We start from the raw sequence: 19,953 nt of genomic DNA, 5'->3' as shown, positions 1-19,953 counted from the left end.
TCCATCCAGCTGTGGCCATCCTGCTTATCTTGCCCATTGGGTCAAACTGGATAGGTTAGAGATAGAAAAATATGCCTTAGCTGTAGCTGGTTTGGCTCAGTGGATAGAGCGTTGGCCTGCGACTGAAGGGTTCCAGGTTTTTTTTTTGTTTTTTTTTTAAATATATTTTATTGATTTTTTGCAGAGAGGAAGGGAGAGGGATAGAGAGCTAGAAACATCAATGAGAGAGAAACATCGATCAGCTGCCTCCTGCACACCTCCCACTGGGGATGTGCCCGCAACCAAGGTACGCGCCCCTGACCGGAATCGAACCCGGGACCCTTCAGTCCGCAGGCCGACGCTCTATCTACTGAGCCAAACCGGTTTCGGCAGGGTTCCAGGTTTGATTCTGGTCAAGGGCACATGCGTGGGTTACGGGCTTGATCCCCAATAGGGGGCATGTAGGAGGTAGGCAATCAATGATTCTCTCTCATCATTGATGTTTCTGTCTTTCCCTCTCCCTTTCTCTCTGCAATCAATAAAAATATTTTTTTTTTAAAAGAAAAAGAAAAATATGCCATATTCTTATCATTCCATCCTCCTGAGTGGCCGCTGTACTCCCATTTAATGGTCTTTGTTTTCTGGCCAAGCTGAAATGCCACGCCTGCGTTTGGGAAGCCAGGCCCTCTCTGCTCTGGCCAGCAGCCTTGGCCTGGGAGATACAGAGGTGTCATTATGCTGCCAAAATCCAGAGTGAGCTCCACAGACCCCAGTGCAGAGAGGGTCTTTTCTAGAAGGTGCCAGACAGAGCTTCCCAGCACAGTCTGGTGGCCACTCTGGTGACCACTCTGGTGACAGCGGCTCCTGCTTATCACCCTGGTCTCTGAGCTGCCTCTTTCCTTTCTGATTTCTCAGATAAATCCCTGGACTTGTAGAAATTGTTTGTCCTAACTAGCAAAAGCACCCCCTTCTTTCTTGCTTACTCTCAAGTTCTGGGCTCCATGTGGAGGACTAAGGCAGCCTCAGTTCAACCCTCTCAGCTTTACAGACTACATTTGGTCAGGAGTAGCATGGCCAGGTCACTGTGTGGTCGCCCTGTGCTCTAAGGTGCTCAGAGCCATCTTTTCATTCTGGGGATGATAGGGGCTCTTAGGAGGGTCATGGGAGCTGGGGGCATGTACTTGTCCTAGCCTCTCTTGCTATCATCTCAGCCTGTCTGATGGAGGTGTTCCCTGTCAGGGTATTGGGAGATGGGACAGGAGTGACAGCTGTTCCAGGGAGCACAGCCTGTGCCTGGAATGTGCAGGGGTTGGGGGAGGCCACCAGATGCTGGGGAAGGGTGTCCAGAGTGGGAAGGGGAGGCTCAAGAGGCCAGGTGGGATCCAGGTGGGGGTTCTAGACATTCCTGGGGGAGGGGGCATTCATGTCCAAGTGTTCTCTCAGTCATGTGATGTCTTCTGTGCCCACATCCACCATAATAATGGCATTTTAAATAACTGGAACCAAGTACTCCAGAATTTGGCTGCATGGAGATCCCCTACCCCACCCCTGTGGGCACTAGGAAGCATTGGGCGCATCAGTCCCAGCAGTACTTGGGGGTTGGGGTGCTGATGTTCCATATCTGAGCTAGCATTTCACGTGGCTTTTCTGATGAGTTCTCACCCCGACTTTCTGAGGCCAAGAGTAAAGATTGGTTCAGAAACAGTGGATTTATGGGGACTATTTTTTTTTTTTTAACTCCAATGACTTATAAGCACTTTTCCAGACTGGCCACTCATGGCCAAACTCCATTTGAGGTAGCTCCCAGTAAGTCAGTGAGTTCTAGACAGGGACCATGGCCCTTTCTGGGCATGGATCTCCTCTTTGATACCTAAAATATATATAACTAGAGGCCCAATGCATGAAATTTGTGCACAGGTAGGGTCCCTGGGCTTGGCCAGTGATCAGGGCTGATCGAGGCCTTCTGGCTGCCAGCCAGGGCCTCCCTTCCTCGGCTGCCATCTGCCGTCCAGGGCCTTCCTTTGTTCTGCACCTCCCCCTGGTGGTCAGCACACATCATAGCTAACAATTGAACTCCCGGTCGAACTCCTGAGGGGACAATTTGCATATTAGGCTTTTATATATATAGATTACCAAGGAAATGCACTACACAGAGAGTGAGTGAAATATTAAAATGAAATATGTGGCCTTGTAACAAATTTACCATTGACCAACCTGTGTGGTTCAGTGGTTGGGCATTGTCCCATGCACCAAGAGGTCGCTGGTTTGATTCCTGGTCAGGGCACATGTCCAGGTTGCAGGCTCGGTCCCCAGTAGGGGAGTGTGCAGGAGGCAGTTGATCAATGAGTCTCTCTCATCGTTGATATTTCTATCTCTCTCCCTCTCCCTTCCTCTTAAATTTACCATATTAATGTATTAAATGATGAGATTTAGTAGCAAATCTAGTTTCTGTAATTTTGAAATAGTGTTGAGCAAAAATGGTTTATGAAGACATCTGCTCACCTAGCCTTTTATGTGCTAAAGCATACTAGAGTTGATGCCACTCACACTGCTGTAGTTTGTTGCCTGTATTTGTAACTAAGGAAATGCTAAGTTTCAGTTGGTGGAAATAGATGTGTTTTTTCTTCCTACCTAAATTCAAGGACAGCTCAAGTTTGAGGCGTGTCCTGTGGACTTCCTCCAATGCAGGGGGCCCTTAGGAGCTGTCCTGAGCAGGGGGCCTCTGTAAGCTGCTATGACGGATGAGGATACTTCTGAGTCTCAGTCTTGAAACAAGGTTCCTCTGAGAGGCAGGTGACGCTATGGCTGTGGCTAGAGCAGGCCAAGTGGAACCTGGAGCCTCTTGTGGTGCCAGAATTTCAAAGGGTTCAGAGAAGGGCAGGGATGGCTCGGGAGCCAGAGCCAAGAGCCCTGGCACTATAATTAAGAACTGTAATGCATTTGAGGTAGTTTCTGAGTCTGTCTAAATTAGGCTTCTCCAGAGAAACAGAAACAATTTGAGGAGGGGAGACTTATTTTAAGTAATTGACTCATGTGATCATGGGTGTTGAGAAGTCAGAAATCTGTAGGGCAGACTGGCAGGCTGGAGATAGGCTGATGTATCTATAGTACAAAGGTGGGCTGGAGGCAGAATTTCTTTCTCCAGGGCACCTTGATCTTTTTCTCTTAAGGCCTTTTACTGATTGGATGAAATCCACCCATGTGGAGAGTAATCTGCTTTACTCAGAGTATGTCGGTTTAAATGTTAACTCATCTAAGAAACTCTGTCACCCAACATCTAGACTGCTATTTTTTTAAAAATATATTTTATTGATTGTTTTACAGAGAAGAAGGGAGAGAGATAGAGAGAAACATCGATGAGAGAGAAACATCAATCAGCTGCCTCCTGCACACCCCCTACTGGGGATGTGCCCGCAACCAAGGTACATGCCCTTGACCGGAATCGAACCTAGGACCCTTCAGTCCGCAAGCTGACGCTCTATCCACTGAGCCAAACCAATCAGGGCTAGACTGCTATTTGACCAAAGAACTGGGTTCCATGTTCGAGTTGACACGATTTACCATCACACTGCCGATGTTAGACATGTAAATAAGTGCAGTAGGAGAAGGTAGGACTCCTGCTTACACTGGATGCCAAGGCCAGCAGAGATAGGAACTGCATTTTATGGCCACCACTGTGAAGCTGTGGACAGCGAGGCTGAACCTGGGCTGCATGTGGGGAATGGGCATATGCTGTCAGCTGCTTGAGGAGAAGGCAGGCTGAGTAGAGTAGCCCTGTCCAGGTGGTCAGAGTTAACAGCCCACTGTGGGCAGACAGACCCCAAGGGCTTCTGCCTGGAGTATTTCTGGGGCTACAGTTGTCACCTCGAGGCATATAGCTGGAACACTGTGTTCCTCTCCCTTCTCTGAAATCAATAAAAAATATATTTAAATAAATAAATAAAATAAAATGTCAGTGTCCTAAAATGACAAAGAACAGCTGAGGAACTTCCAGATTAAAGGTAGCTGACAAGACAGGCGGTTCTGCTGTGTACCAGTCTCCACACAGGAGGGAGAGCAATGCAAGGACATTGCTAAGCCATGTGACAATGTGGAAAGTAGACAGTGGCACAGTGTCCTGTCAGTAATGAATATAGTGAAGCTGGTAGCTGCCATGTGCTTACAAATGAGAATACCTTCACTCCTTTGCTCAGCAGAGTTCCAGCTACCTCCTGGTTTCTTGTGGGGGTAGGGAGAGGGGAGGGGTCAGCCTAAAAGAAACATTGATGTGAGAGAGAGACATCTATTGGTTGCCTCCCACATGCACCCTGACCAGGGCCGGGGATGGGACCTGCAACCCAGGTACCTACTCTTTTTTTTTTTTTAATTATTCATTTTTAATATAGTTTTATTGATTTCAGAGAGAAAGGGAGAGGGAGAGAGAGATAAAAACATCAGTGATGAGAGAGAATCACTGATTGGCTGCCTCCTGCATGTCCCCCACACTGGGGATAGAGTTTGCAATCTGGCATGTGCCCTGACCTCCTAGTTCATAGGTCGATGCTCAACCACTGAGCCACACTGGCTGGGCCCAGGTATCTACTCTTGACTGGGAATCAAACCCGGGACCCTTGAGTCCACAGGCTGATGCTCAATCCACTGAGCCGAACCGGCTAGGGCAGTGGTCGGCAAACTCATTAGTCAACAGAGCAGCAAACGAGCCGCATGTAGCTCGCGAGCCGCAGTTTGCCGACCACTGGGCTAGGGCATCATTGGTATTTCTATTTTTTTCTCCCTCTCCTCTCCTCTATGAAATCAATACAAATATATTAAAAAAAAAAAAAAAGAGTATCTGAAGCAGTGTGACCCCATTGATGTGGAAGGAAAGGCAGTCAGGGGAAAGATACATCCCAAAGTGGCAGAGGGCCTGTGCTTCCTTAAGTGGGGATGGTCCTGGGGTCCCTTTGTACTCCCTGCACACTACTGTCCCCTGTACTCTGATCTGCTCAGTGTCTGTCTGTAGACTCACCACTTTGGGTCCCTGGGGTGGTCATCATGTGGACCTACGTGAGGGACACAGGGGACCAACGGGGGCGTGAGAGAGAGGTGTCTTCTTCCCTTGTGGCCCAGGCCTTACTTGTTGGCCAAATGTATGTGTGGACCTCAGGGCAGCACATATTGTAGCTCACCGTGAGGAGTGGGTGTTGGGAGTTGAGGACTCCACTATCCCACCCCACAGGGGTCGTCACACTGAAACCAGACTATGTCTGCAAACCTTGCACAGGGAGGTTGGCATCCCGGGAGTGCAGACATGGGAATCTGAGAGACCCTTCAGTGGGGCAGGGGTGGAGGAGGTAGGCACTGGATGGAGTTAGAACTCCCTGGAGCTTCTTTTTGAGAGAGGAGAGTGAAGTTGGTAAGAATTAGAAGATTTTAATAGAACAATTTAAAGAAAAAGTATGGGGAGGGATAGCTATGACACCATAAGAGAAAAATTGATAAATGCCACTTCATCAGAATTAAGAACTTCTGTTTTTTTGAAGAATGCCATGTAAGAGAATGAAAGACAAGCCATGAACTGGGAATCTTTGCAAAACTCACCTGAAATAGCTCTAGAATATATAAAGAACTCTTCAGCCTGGCCAGTGTGGCTCAGGGGTTGAGTGTCAACCTGCGTCAACCTGTGAACCAGGAGGTCATGGTTCAATTCCTGGTCAGGGCACATGCCCGGGTTGCGGGCTCGATCTCTAGTGGGGGGTGTGCAGGAGGTGGCTGATTGATGATTCATTCTCTCACATCATTGATGTTTCCTATCTCTCTCTCTCTCCCCTTCTCTCTGAAATCAATAAAAATATATTAAAAAAACAACAACAAAAATCTCTCCAAAACTCTCCAAATGTGATGATAGGAAAATGACCCAGTTTTTATTTATTTATTTATTTATTTTTAAATATATTTTATTGATATTTCACAGAGAGGAAGGGAGAGGGATAGAGAGCCAGAAACATCGATGAGAGAGAGACATCGATCAGCTGCCTCCTGCACACCCCTCACTGGGGATGTGCCCGCAACCAAGGTACATGCCCCTGACCGGAATCGAACCCGGGACCCTTCAGTCCACAGGCCGATGCTCTATCCACTGAGCCAAACCGGTTTTGGCAGTGACCCAGTTTTTAAAAACATGTTAGAGATTTGTGCAGTTTCATCAAAGTATATATAAGATGGACATAGTCCATGTAAAGATTGTCCATGTCATTTAGTCATTAAGGAAATGCAAATTAAAGCTATAATGAGCCCTGGTCGCTAGTTTAGTGGTTAGAGCGTCGGCCTGCACACCAAAGGGTCATGGGTTTGATTCCTGGTCAGGGGCACGTACCTGGGTTGCAGATTCCAATCCCAGCCCCAGTAGGGGTGAATGTGGCAAGCAACCAATCTATATGTTTCTCTCCACCTCTTCCCCTTCCACCCTCCCTTCCACTTCTCTAAAAATCAATGAAAAAAAATATCCTCAGGTGAGGATTAAAAAAACAAACTACAAGGAAGATATTACTTCATATCTATCAGAATGGCTCAAATAAAAAACCTGACAACACTAAATACTGACATGGATGGGGAGCAGCTGGAGCTCTCTTTCATTGCTGGTGGCAATGCAAATGGTGCAGCCACTCTGGAAGATAGTTCGGCACTTTCTCATGAAGTCACACATACATTTACCATAGGACCTAGCAGTCACAATCCTGGGTGCTCACCAAGTGAAACAAAAAATCATGTCCATACAGAAACCTGTACATGAATGTTTATGGCAGCTTTACTCATTAGTCCCCCAAACTGGAAATGACCCAGTGTCCTCAGTCGGCAAATAGATGAGCACACTGGTATAATACAGTGGGTTAGTACTCAAGCAGTAATAGGAGTGGACTTCAGTGATAGCAACATGGACTCATCTCAAAGGCATTATGCGAAGTGTGTGTGGTCACTTGGATAAGGGCCCCCGGTAAATGTCCAGGTCTTAACCCTTGGAGCCTATGAATGTGACCTCACATGGAAAAAGGATTTTGCAGATGTGATTAAGTTAAGGATCTTTATATTGGGAGGCTAAATGTAATCCCAAGTGACCTTATAAGAGAGAGGCAGAGAGAGTTGACACAGACAAGAAGAGAAGATGATATGACCACAGAGACAGAGATTGAGGTGATTCTGCCTCAGCCAAGGATACCTGGAGTCCCAAAACTTGGAAGAGGCAGGGAGGATTCTCCCCTCAGCCTCTGAGAGGAGTGCAGCCATGTAGGATTTTGGTCCACAGACTGATTTCAGATTTCTGGCCTTCTGGACTGTAAGAGACTAAATTTGTTGTTTCAAACCACCAAGTTTGTGGTAGTTTGTTACAATAGCCACAGAAAAGAAATGTAGTATGATTCCATTTACATGACCTTTTGGAAAAGGTGCGGCCATAGGGACAGAAAACAATGGAGATGGGGGTGCGGAGGGGATGGAGTACCAGAGGGCATGCTGAATTCCAGCAGAAAGCAAGATGGCCCAGTACAGCATGCTGACTGTGTTTACTTGCTAACCCAAGAAGAAAACAAATATGTGGGAGGATGGCAGGACCACAGTTTCAGGTGATTTGCACTTGTTTTTCTAATGCTTAAGGTTTCTTAAAAACTTTTCCCTAAGCTTCCTATGCACCTTCATGTGCTGTGCTGGCCTGTGGGTCGGTCTTGATTGACACCTGGCTTGTAGCTGCTTGGAGTCCCTTTTCTTGCTTGTATGTGTCTGTCTGTCCATAATGACGAATGTGCTGCCAAGGGGAGGGACTGCCTTGGGCCCCTGTTCAGGCTTCCCAGCTCAGCCCTGAGCCAGCCACATCCAGTAGACGGATGTACTGGGTACGTGTCCCACACCTTCTTCTGTGTCTGTGGTTCATGGAAATGGCCCCTCATGGTTGCAGACACCATCTGAACTCTCCATGTCCTCAGTGTCCCACTCAGAACCTGCCAGGAAGTGTTAGGGAGGGTTCCTGAAAGGCATTTCCTAATCCTCTGTACTTTACTGGAAAGGAGGGGACAGTTGCCAGGAGGTCCGCAGCCAGGCCTTTTCTCCAGACTTCACCTCCCCCTTTCCTGGCCACACTCCACTCAGGAAGGTTAGGGCCCAGCCCTGCAGAATCACACAGGCTCTCTTTAAAGAGGAACAGATGCCTTTCCTTCTATTACTTCCCATGGACACCTTTGGGTTACGAGGGTGGCGGGGTGGATCAGGCCAGGAATATAGCAGGGAATGCACTGCCTGGGCCGTATTGACACTGTGTCTACTGGGCATTTCAGGACTTGGGTGCTGCTTCCCATGCACAGCCTGTGTCGGGTGTCCCAGGGATGCATCCAGATTGGGCCAGTTCTTGCTAGATCGGTTTTGTGCACCATGGGGTCTTTTCTGTGTGCACTTTTATTTTAAACCTTTCACATGGGTATGTTCACAGGTAGACAGAACAGAGAATAATGACATTCCCTGGGCCGTCACCCAGCCTCACCCTCTGTGAGCATCTCACCGAGCATTTTTTTAAAAAAAATATGTTTTGATTGATTTTTGGAGAGGGAGAGGGAGAGAAACATCGATGTGAAAGAGAAACATTGGTTGGCTGCCTCCTGCACACACCCCAACTAGGGATTGAGCCTGCAGCCTGGGCATGTGCCCTGACTGGGAATTGATCTGTCGACTTTTCAGTGCACAGGATGATGCTCAACCAGCCACACCGGCCAGGACTGAGGAGCATTTTTAAAAACAATCCCACGCCGAAACTGGTTTGGCTCAGTGGATAGAGCGTCGGCCTGCGGACTGAAGGGTCCCGGGTTCGATTCCGGTCAAGGGCATGTACCTTGGTTGCGGGCACATCCCCAGTAGGGGGTGTGCAGGAGGCAGCTGATCGATGTTTCTTTCTCATCGATGTTTCTAGCTCTCTATCCCTCTCCCTTCCCCTCTGTAAAATATTAATAAAATATATTAAAAAAAAATAAAAACAATCCCACATATCTATTCATTTCACTCATTTCCTTTTAATGACAATATTGAATATCAACAGATATGGACTGGTTTTTGTAGATACATCCTCAGTGCAGCTCCATGAGAGCACTGAGGCTCAGCCCCTGGCACCCTGCCAGCTGTCTCCATGGGGTCTTCAACTGTGTCTGGGTCAAGCCAGGGCCGTGTAGAGCCACTCGTGATGTGCATGTCAAGTGTGTGGTACTCTGTAGCACTCCATCATTCTTCCCCTTGTGCCATCCACCTATTGAAGAAACCAACAGATTGGTCCTATGGAATTTTCCATGTTCTGCTCTGATGATCATTCTCCCCTTGCTTTCCTCATGGAATTGATGTAGCCTGCTGACGCCTGGGGCAGGCTCATTCTTTACTGTGGGGGCCATCCTGTGCACTCTGGGTGTTGGGCAGTGTTTCTCCTCCACTCACCAGGTGCCAGAAATATCTTCCTTCCTAATCAAGTCATGACAACCAAAAGTGTCCTTTGGGGCAGAATCACCCACCATCATGAGTGTAACTCTGTGCCTTACCCACTGGCTTCCTGTGAACCTGTAGCTAGACCTGGACGTGGATTTCATAAGTCACTTCCTATTGCCTCACCCTTCAAGGCTCTTCTCCATGGGTAGAGATAAGGGGATTTTTTACCATCTTGAGTTCCTCCTCATCCTTGACCATCTTATGGGAGAGGGTTCTTAGGCAGGCATTTGTGCCTCCTCCCATGGGGGTGCCCAGCTCCCTGGCCATCACCTAATTCTGTACGCTCCCCATTTTCTCCCACATGCATGGCTATCTTTCCTACATGGCTTCTTCATTCAGGTGATGCCCCCGCCCCCCACTCCCCCAGACAGGGAGCTGCCAGGGGGCCAAATGATTGCAGGGCACAAATGTCCCTGCTTCATTGCATTGAGGCCTCCTTACTACCTGCTCCACTAGGCCTCCCTGCTTATTCCCTGGCTTGGCTGATGTGCGGCACCAGCAATGATGCTTGTCCTGAGCAACTCCCAACTTCATCCCCATTTGAGGCTAGTGGGAGATGGTACATTGCCATGCGGGGAGCTGACAGGTGCAGTGTGGGGGCTAGGCTTCCTGGGATTGCCTGCTGCTCAGGAGACACTGCATTGGATGGCTTAAAAGTGGGTATGCGTAACCTTTGAGCCTGCATTGGGAATGACATAACTCTCCCCCTCCCCCGAGGGTCTGAGGAGACTTGGGGCATTGTTGTGATGCCTGAAGTGCAGCCTATTCAGGTACCAAGTGTGACAGGTGTGGAGGCAGCAGTGCAGTGCATAGGAGTATCCAGGGCAGTTACATTACTGGTGCCTTGATAATTTTGGTCTGAGGGCTGACCCAGAAGCCGCTGAGGCAACAGGGAAATGAGTACGGGCAATGTCCAGGCCAGTGCATCAGATCCTGTTGGTCCCAGGATGCTGCCTTCTGTCCTGCTGTGTAGATAAGGTAACAGGGCAACACTCCCCTTCTCCCCCCACAACCTCATGAGCTGTTGGCCCCTGCAGGGAGCAGCCAGCCAGGTCATGATGGCCATGTTGCCATGGGAAGCCCCTGAACCTCTGTGATAGAATGATGCTGGTCCTGCCATGAAGGAACCCCTGGTTTGGGCTCTGGCTGCTCGCTCAGAAGACACTGTTGGTGCCACACCCACCTTCTGGAGGCCCACAAGTTTGGGATAATCCTTGTGCCCCAGATACCACCACTGCCTTCTGTTTGCACCATGCCTTCTCACATTTAGTTGTGTGTGTCCAAATCTTGCACTTTGTTGTTCTTATCTGTGCCTCAGATTGTCAATGATCTTTTATAGAAATGTAACTTACTCTTTCATATTCATAGAGGGGTTCACCATGCCCAGTGCTCTTCATTGTCTGTGAGATCCTCGTGTCCATTTGTTGTCACTCCCTCCTCCTGAAGAACTTCCAGAACCTTCCTTGTAGTGCAGATTTGCTGTAAACATACTCTCGGCTTTTGTCTCTCTGGACAAGTCTCTATCTTACTTTCTCTTTTCACTGGATATCGAATTCTAGGTTGGCAGTTTTCTACCCTCAGCGCTTTAAAGATGTACCTGTTATTGTTAATGGCTAGGCAGGAAGCCTGTGGGGAGTCACCCAAGTGCATGTGTGAGAGTAGGAGTGAAATACTCTGTTGTTGAGAGGAACTTGGTCCTGCTAGAGGAAAGAGACACCAGACAAGCCATGTGGCCAGTAGCCTGGCTCTATAATGACAGCCAGGCTGCATGGGGACATGCATTTGAGGCCAGCCCTCCCAGCATTACAGAGAAAGTGGGGCTTTTAGGCCTCTTGCCTGACTTCTCCATTGTCAAATGTGTCCTTTTCAATGTCCTTGGGGAATGAGTGACCTTGAAAGAAAAGAGTCTTTCAGAGAAGTTACTTGACAGCTATGAAGCCAGTTAAATGCTTCACTGAATGGCCCACAGGGAGTGTCTGGTCGGATGAGGGTGGACCAGCATGTGTGAATACTAGGGTTGTCTTGGTGCAGTTCCTTCACAGGAGATACACCCTGCCTTGTTCCTCTTCCTCCTTACCCTAAATCCGGCCTCACATAACCATGGCCTCTGGAGCTCAAAGACCTTGCTGTGTGTGAATGGCACACATGATGCTTGAGTTAGCCCCTGCTAATCCCTGCATGGAAATCTGGGCTGAGAGATCTGAGGGCGAAAGAGCCAAGACCCATGTGCCCTCTGCCATTGTAATGTCCCAAATTTCTGCTCCAGCTTTGCAGTTGCTGTTCCTTTTGCCAGAAACAACCTTCCTTCCTGGTTTTGATGATCAGGTGTCAGCAGAGAGCTTGTAATAATGACAGGCAGGCTACTTTGCATTGCCTGTGCTGCAGTGTTCTCATGTCTTCTGTTTCCCTTCTATCCACATATATCACTCTTATGTTAAACATGGCTGACAGACAGGAATCTCTCCCTGCCTGTTGCTGAAAGCCCCTGAGTCTTAAGTAAAGGTCCTCTGTGGGCCTGATCTGCTGATCTGGTACATACTGATTTGCTTTCTGTCTCTTTAGCTTTGCCTTTTCTGGAAATATATATAAATGGACTGATACATTGCATGGTATCATATGTTGCTGCCTCTCACTTAGCCAGTGGTTTCTAGGTTCATCCATATTGTGTCCATCAGGAGTTTGTTTCTTTTTCTTTTGGGATGGTATTCTCTTGTTTTTCTGTCTGCCATCTGATGGACATTTAGGTTGTTGCCACTTTTCAGATACTAAGAATAATTCTGCTGTGCACATCCTATATAATAAAAGCCTAATATGCTAAGTGTCTGGTTGTCCGGTCGGCCACTCAACCAACCAAAGCGTAATATGCTAATGATATGCTAAGGCTGCTAAACCACTCTCTATGACATGCACTGGCCACCAGGTGGCAGACAGTCGACCAGTCACTATGACGTGTACTGACAACTAGGGGGCTGATGCTCTGACCAGTAGGTTAGCTTGCTGCTGGGGTCTGGCCGATTGGGACTGAGCGAGATGGGCTGGACACGCCCTGGAGCCCTCCCGCGGTCCCTCCCCGGCTGGCCAACCTCCCGTGTCCCTCCCCGGCCCCAATCGTGCACTGGTGGGTGGGGTCCCTCGGCCTGGCCTGCACCCTCTTGAAATCCAGGCTGAGGGACCCCTCCCCCCTTCCCCGCGAGTGCATGAATTTCATGTACCAGGCCTCTGGTTTTTGTATAAGTTCTCATATGGACGTATCTTTCATTTCTCTTGGCTAATTCCTAGGAGTGGAATTGCTGGGTCATGGAGTAACTCTGTGTTTAACATTTTAGAAAGCGTCAGACTGTTTTCCACAGCAGCCACACAGTGTATGTTTCCACCAGCCATACACCGAGGGTCCTAGGGTATCGTTTGTCTTTCCTGTTCTAGCCATTCTGATAGGTGCACAGTTTGCATTTCATGGATGGGTAACAGCACTGAGCGTGTCTTCTCACCTGCTCAGTGGCCATCTTTTCATGTCTTCTTTTCATCTCTTTAACCTTATTCCAAGCAAAGGCCACTTACATGTTGTATCTCCAAGGGTCCTGCCAGGACGAGACCCCTACGGGTGCTGTGCTTCTCATTCTCTGATGGGCAGCCTAGGCAGGGGTCAGGTCATGGTCGTGGGTTGGGTCAGCTGGTCCTGAGTCTACTTTGAAAGGAGCCTGACCCCTGTCTCAACAGCACCATGGCCTCTGGATGTCCCTTTCTGACAGCTTAGCAGTGTGGGGTGATGTGTTTAGAAGTTTGGGGTGGTTTCTGGGGCATCAGATCCCATGGAGGTAAGTGCTAGTGCATGGAGTGACCCCTCAGGTCTGCTTCAGACAGCAGAGTCCTTTGAGATTCTCAGCAAAAAAAGGAGGCTCCTGATAAACAAAGGGGTTGCATGTGTGGCCCTCATGTCCCAGCTAGCTGAGCTGTCTCCTCACATGCCCACAGCTGTCAGCCTAGTGGCTGATGGACCCACGGGTTCCGACAGGTCAGCCACCTATTAAATCCTGGCCTTGCCTGTTGGTTGTTTCTCCCCATGAGGTGGAGCCACTCCACTACTCAGAGCTACTCCACCTCCCCAGGGCGTGCTATGGGCCTGACATTCTGGATGGGGAGCTGACAGGCAGCCACTCAGGGAGGTACTGGGGCGGTGGGGAAGTATCCCTTACTTTAAGTGAGGCCAGGGTGGAGGCCAGAGTGGTGGCTCAGTGATGGAGGTTTGAAGAGCCCAGTGCCCCACTGCTGTGTGGAAAAGGCAGGGTCCTATGGGTTTGGGGGATGAGGGAGGGGGTCATGGTGACAGGCCTGGGCCACACTACTACTGTGGTGTCTGCTACTCAGAAGGTGGGTGCTCTGGGCCCAAGGTTAGAAGAAGAGGTGCAGCCCTCTATCTGTATCACATTCTTTCTAAAATTCCACCACAAGGCTGATGTCTGAATACCTGAAGCTTAAAGTATTTATTTTGCGTTTTCACTATTTGTTTTTTTTATGACATTTGGAAATTCTGCCACCCCTAGCACAATGACAAACTGCTCTAAAACTGACATGGGAGCTAGGCAGGTTTTGGGCTTCATACTGCCAATGGTGGGGGGCCAGAATCACCTCATCAGCCTGCCTCCTGGCCAGTGGTGCTCACCCACTCTGATTTCCATTTGGAGGTGATGTTTGTGAGGCAGGGTGGCCTGGGCTGGTGATGGGTTTGGGAGACCAGTGAGGGGCTGCCCACTGCCTGTGTCTCCACTCCTGGCCACTCAATTACTCTCAGCCCCAGTCCCCATGCCAGTCAGGGAACTTGTATTGATCCTTCAAAACCCTACTTCAGTAACCTTTCCTGTAGTTGTTCTCTCTCACCTTTCCTGAGCACAACTGGTCTTTACCCTGCTCCTTAGATAACCGGATGTGAGGCTCTGGATTTATAGGTATCTTTTTTGTTTTTTTGCAGGATTCTGTTTCACTGAGACCATCAATTCGATTTCAAGGAAGCCAAGGGGTGAGTCGTTTTTGTGTTACTCATATTTGGAATTGTGGGACTGGTACAGTCTGAGGTCTGTCATGACTTGTTGGGCACAGCAGTATTTGGTCCTATCCACCTCCATTCCAGTCCCCATACCAGGCTAAGCTCCGCCTCTAGATGTGCCCAGGCTGGTCCTGGGGCCCACAAATGGTCATCTATGAGCAGAAGAAAGGTATCCTGTCTAGCACCCCCTAGGGTCCTTCCCTTCCTTCCTATAGCAGATTCATACTTGGCTCCCAGGCCCCAATCCGCATTCTGACTCAGTCTCTGAGCTTTCAAAGCTGTGGCCCCAGATACCAAGCAGTGTCCCTCTATGGACCCAGGACCATGGGTGTTTGTCTCATTTTGGTACTGAGTTGGGGAGTTATCGAAACTCAGCACCCCCATTTTATTTTGAAATGTACTTTATTCTAAATGAACATGTTAATAGAAAAATCAGGGAATGAAAGAAAGGGCAAGTTCACAATCCTTGCCCTCCAGTCTTAGGACCACCCATCAGTACTTACCACCCACCAAACACTCCTTGGAACACTAGTTTTTCTTCTAGTCTTTATTAAAAGTCTTTTGTTTTTTATCTGAAGAGTTGCCACATGTGTCTAAGTCAGTTTCTACCTGAGAGATCTGTGGGTTTCACCGAGCCAGGATACTCCATAGAGGAAGCCTGTAGGAGATGGTGTATGTGCAGATACAGAGATAGCAGGATATGCTTGTGGGCAAGCAGGAGCCAGTGCCACGATGCAGCGGGGCTTCTTCCTTCTCAAGGAGACTCAGTTTCCCTCTTAAGACCTTCAGCTGATTGGGAGAGGCCCACCCAGACCATTGAAGGTCCTCTCCCTTATTTAGAGTCGGCTGGTTGTGGATATCTGCAGAACACCTCCACATACACCCAGATTAGTTCTTATGGGGTCACTGAGGCTGCGGCCTGGCCAGGGACACACAAACTGACCAACACATTGATACCAGTGAAGGTTGGCAAGACACCCAAAGGCCCAGACAACCCCCACCCCCCTGTGCCTTCTCAAGGCCATCTGTGCCTTCATTGGCCCTATCAGAGTCTTGTGGTCACCCTTTTGCCACCTCCCTTTATTCTTCTTGAGACATTTCTCCAGGGGTGTCGGTGGGGCTGCCCTGGTTCCTCAGCCCCTGTGGGAAGATGAGGCCAGTGCACAGAAGGGGCCACTATGGTCAGTGTTCACTTTCCACCACTCACAGATGCTCCATGTGTTTCCCCTGGGCCATGCCCTATGTCCCCTGAATTCCTATGGGAAGCCTGAGAGCCACATTCATTCTAGATGTGGGGTCTCACCACCTTAGTTTTAGAATCATGTTTTGTCCACTTTTTCTTCCTCTTTGGCTTTCTTTTGCTTAACCAGAGTATCTAGAGGATTTCAGCATGGAGGCGCTATGTTGCAGCTCCCGGCAGTCCAGGCCATGATTTTTCACCAGAAGGCTCTTCCCTGTGGGAGCCTACGTGAGGACTGGATGGGCTGTGTGACAGGGGGTGTGTTGTTTTTTTCCCCAGCTTGCTACATAGAGTCAGGCACTGGGTCTGCCCCCGTGACATCTGTACCTCCTCCTCCTCCTCCTCCTGAGCATTGATGGGATATGTCCCCCTCCTCCCAGCCAGGTGTGAAAGGCTTGGCCTGGTGCCAGGCTGCATGTGCACAATCACTCAGGCTGGCAGGGAGGAGGTAGGGTGCCTTGGCTCTCTCCTCCCACTTCTCCTGGTCACTCCATTGCATGTGCACAGCTGGGCCTACATGTTCCTGAGAAGTAAGGAGCAGGTTTTGCTCTGTGCACATCTGCAAGGTTGGAAATGGAGCAGGATGTGGGGTGTGCATGGAGGAGCAGGAGACCAGCGGAGCTGGATGGAACAGGCTCTTTAGGGACATGGGCTTCTTCAGTGTTCAGGGACCCACTCCCCAGAGGTCCATGAAGCTAACAGACTGAAGATTGAGACCATATCTGTAGGCTCCTTAGCTTGGAGACCTTGGTCAATTTTCCCCTCTGTCCCTCAGCCTCTACCAGATAGGGACCTTGTTCACCTAGAGCAAGCATGTCAAACTTGCAGCAGGCTGCGAGTTTGACATGCTTGACCTAGAGGGTCATATGTAAATTAACATGGCTTTAGGAGAACCAGTGTGTTCCCTGTGGCACAGGATGAGCTCACTCTTGGCTCCCGGTGCTCTTCCCCCTCAGACATGAATATGGTTCAGCTGGCACAGGGTCACAGCATCAACATACCTCTTGGGTGGGTGTTGGGCCCATCTCCACCACCTCCCAACCTAGGCTGGGGCTTGCTCCCAGACTGGCCCTATGGCACCCTCTGGTGGCCACTGTCACCCTGTGCACTCTGCGGCATTCACCACATTCCCTGGAGAGCTAGGCCCTACCTGAATGTGTCTGGCCTCCAGGACTGTGTCTTCTGGAGCAAAATAATCACCTGTCCATTTTTGGGGTACGTTTTCACATCTGTGTTCTCTGCGCTCTCAGGAGCACTAAGCTAGCTGACTGGTCCTCTGCTGTCAAGGGGTCACTTCTGAGTTGTTAACCCCTGACAGCTGGTAAAGCACCCCCACCTGGCCAGCCCCACTCCAAAACTCTTCAGTTGAATGAAGGAGAGGTAGGGTTTTGTCCTTGGCGTTTCCCTGGGCTGTGGTGGGAACATGAGCTGCAATTTCTAGAACAAGGTCTGATAGGGCTGGTCACAGAACTTTGGCCGGTGTCTTTGTGTGTAGAAGAAACCATGTCTATTAGGATGTGCTCAAGATTGAACCACAAGGTGCTTGTTGCTGTGTTATTGGTACCAGGAATAGTTTGGAAATATCTTTAAAATATCTCTAGAATGGGGTTTATGAGTCTGGAGACATCGTACACCAAAGTTGAGCAGTTGAGACCTTGGGAGCCTGGGGGCAGGGGGCAGGTGAAGGCAGAGCATTGCTCTTCTGAGCCCCATGGAGAAGGAAGAGAAGAAGGTACTTAGAAAGGGCCCTGGGTATCTGCCAGGCCAGCAAAAGGGGCTGCTTTGCTCCTAGAAGGCATGCTTAGCCGCAGTAGTAACTCTCCCAGAATGGTTCTCTGGGAATGAAAATGATGAAGATACAGACAATGGGGTGGAGAGGGCCTTGGGGTGGGGGGCGGGGGCAGGCTGGAGGGGGTCAATGTGGGGGGGAGAGGACATATGTAATACTTTCAACAGTAAATAATTATTTTTTAATAAGTATAAAAAATGATGAAGAAAATTGATGGTTCCTGATAATCCTTCTGGCAAGAGAGGAGCTGGTCAGTGGTGTTTGGCTCCCATATCCACCTGTTTTCCTCTTTTTGCCTGAAGGAATATCCAGTGCTGTCCCCCACCATGTTGCTCCCACCTTCACTAGGGACTTGATTTGTCTCCAGAACTCTCTCCTGAACTGCATACAGTGACCTGGGGGAGCGCAATGGCTGACTTGGGACAGATTTCAAAGGGAGGAGGTGAAAGGCTTCTGACCAGGACCCCACTAACTGCCGCAGGGGAGCCAGCACCCCCTGCAGGCCTCAGGCCTCAGAGGCACTCAAGGCATCTCGGATGGGACAAGCATGTTTATTGCTTGTTTTTCTGTCCCACAAACACTTGTCCCCATCCCCCATAACCTGGAGTCAGTGCTGCCATCAGACATATCCAAACCCACTACATATACTCAGACCAACTGGTAGCTCTGACAGTCCAGAGGGCACGTTCATGGCTGCTGCATTTGAGACCATGTCCTGGAACACATGCCAAGCTCCCTGGCGCAGAGACAGCTATGTTCCTGGGCCATTTGTGCTCAGCTGGATGGTTTCCTTGCTGGTTCCCAGAGATTGGTAATTATTAACCAGCAACAAACCATTAGCCAGAGGATGCCATAGTAGTGGTACCACTCCCAGCACACCTCCCTCCCACCCCCCAGCTGTCCTGAGAATATTGGCCACAAGCACCCTCTGTGTGTGTCTTCCCCTGTCACTAGCCAGGACCAGGCTCTCCTGAGCATTATTTCAAGCCCTGTGTCACCCACTGTCATGCACAGACTGGCCTCTGGGCTCAGTGCTGGGCCCTCTCCTACTCTGGGACAAATTTTGGAAGTGGGCATATGTGCCTAGTGGAAAAGGCCCACACAGGGTGAAAGGGTTACAGTATAGTGCCCAGGGGGACACGGTAGCTGCTCCCTGCTCAAGCTCGGGTAGGGCGTCTGCAGCGTGGTGAATGGGCCTCTGCACATGGCCTAGTCCCACCGTCAGCTCTCTGCTGGTTACAGGGAGCATCCTGAAGCTGTGATGAGCGGTTTCCTACACCCTTGTCCTTGGGCAGATGTCTGCCCTGTCTTGATCCAGTGTGGGCTATGCCTGTCATGGCTGTGGCTGCATAGTTGCAGAGTTCTGTTTTGCAGCTAGAGGTGATGTGTATCCTTCCCACCTGCCTATATGAGTGGGGTAGGTAGGGTAGAAACTACCCAGGGCCACCAGCACCTTAGAACTCAGGCTGGATTCTTCTCCCCTCCTCTCAGGGGTGACAGTTCAATGGGGACTGACACCCTCTGCAGCCACTGCCCCTGAGCAGATATGGGCAAGGAGGAGCCACCCATGTCTGGCTCAGTTTCCCTGGAAATTTTTATTTTGCTGACTAGTGTACAGGCTTCCTGCCATGATCTGGGCAGCTGCATGCTAGGTGTGCACCTGGCTGTGGTTGCATCTCCCTGGTGACCCTCAGAAGCCTTGTTCACAGCCACAGGACAGTGGACAGACACTCAGGTGGAGTTTGTATCCCCATGGAGGAGGTGGAGAGGAGGTCCCTAAGCAGAGCAAGGGTCAAAGCATCTTGACTCCCCAGCATGCCCTGCTGGCTGCTGACACCATCTTGTCTCATCCCACCCCCCCCCCGCCTCCCCCTCCCTTTTTTTGTTAATCCTCAACTGAGGATATTTTTTTTATTGATACGTAGAGCGGAAGGGAGGGGGAGAGACAGAGAGAAACATCGATGTGAGACAGACACATCAGTTGATTGCCTCCCGCACATGCCTTGACTGGGGCCGGGGATTGAGTCTGCAGTCAAGGTACATGCCCTTGACCAGAATAGAACCTGTGGCCCTGCAGTCTGTGGGCCAATGCTCTAACCACTGAGCAAACCAAGTAGGGTTCATTTTACCTTTGAGGATGTCCTTGGCCAGATCTACCCTTTTTGGTGGGTGAGGAAACTAAATCATGGCCCAGATCTGGGTTTGGTCCCTGCCTCCAGGTGTATGTTACCCACTCTGTACTTCTCAGACTGTGATGATATCACCCTTCCCTCTTACATGGGAAAGAGGACCCTGAACATTACTGGGGACAGGTGATGGGGACCAGCCTAGAGTCCTGTGACTGCCAGGAAAGCAGAGGTGTTTTGAATTAAAGTGCTAGCAGTGGACAGTGGACAGTTGGGATCCAGTAGCTGG

The 19,953-nt window shown here is 49.7% G+C and overlaps 1 protein-coding gene across 2 annotated transcripts in view; it reads left to right on the top strand.

Moving 5' to 3' along the window:
• Positions 1-19,953, top strand: part of ELL (elongation factor for RNA polymerase II) — a 62,367-nt gene that overhangs the window by 23,504 nt on the left and 18,910 nt on the right. For both annotated transcript variants that reach the window (XM_080675648.1, XM_080675647.1), the window contains exon 2: positions 14,435-14,482. In XM_080675648.1, coding sequence (XP_080531774.1) covers positions 14,435-14,482 — 48 coding nt within the window. The remainder of the gene's footprint in view (positions 1-14,434; positions 14,483-19,953) is intronic.

Source organism: Plecotus auritus (assembly GCF_963455305.1).
Source record: "Plecotus auritus genome assembly, chromosome: 6".
Classification (NCBI taxonomy): Eukaryota; Metazoa; Chordata; class Mammalia; order Chiroptera; family Vespertilionidae; genus Plecotus; species Plecotus auritus.
The sequence above is the reverse complement of the archived record's forward strand: the minus strand, read 5'-3'. Positions and strand labels throughout refer to the sequence as shown.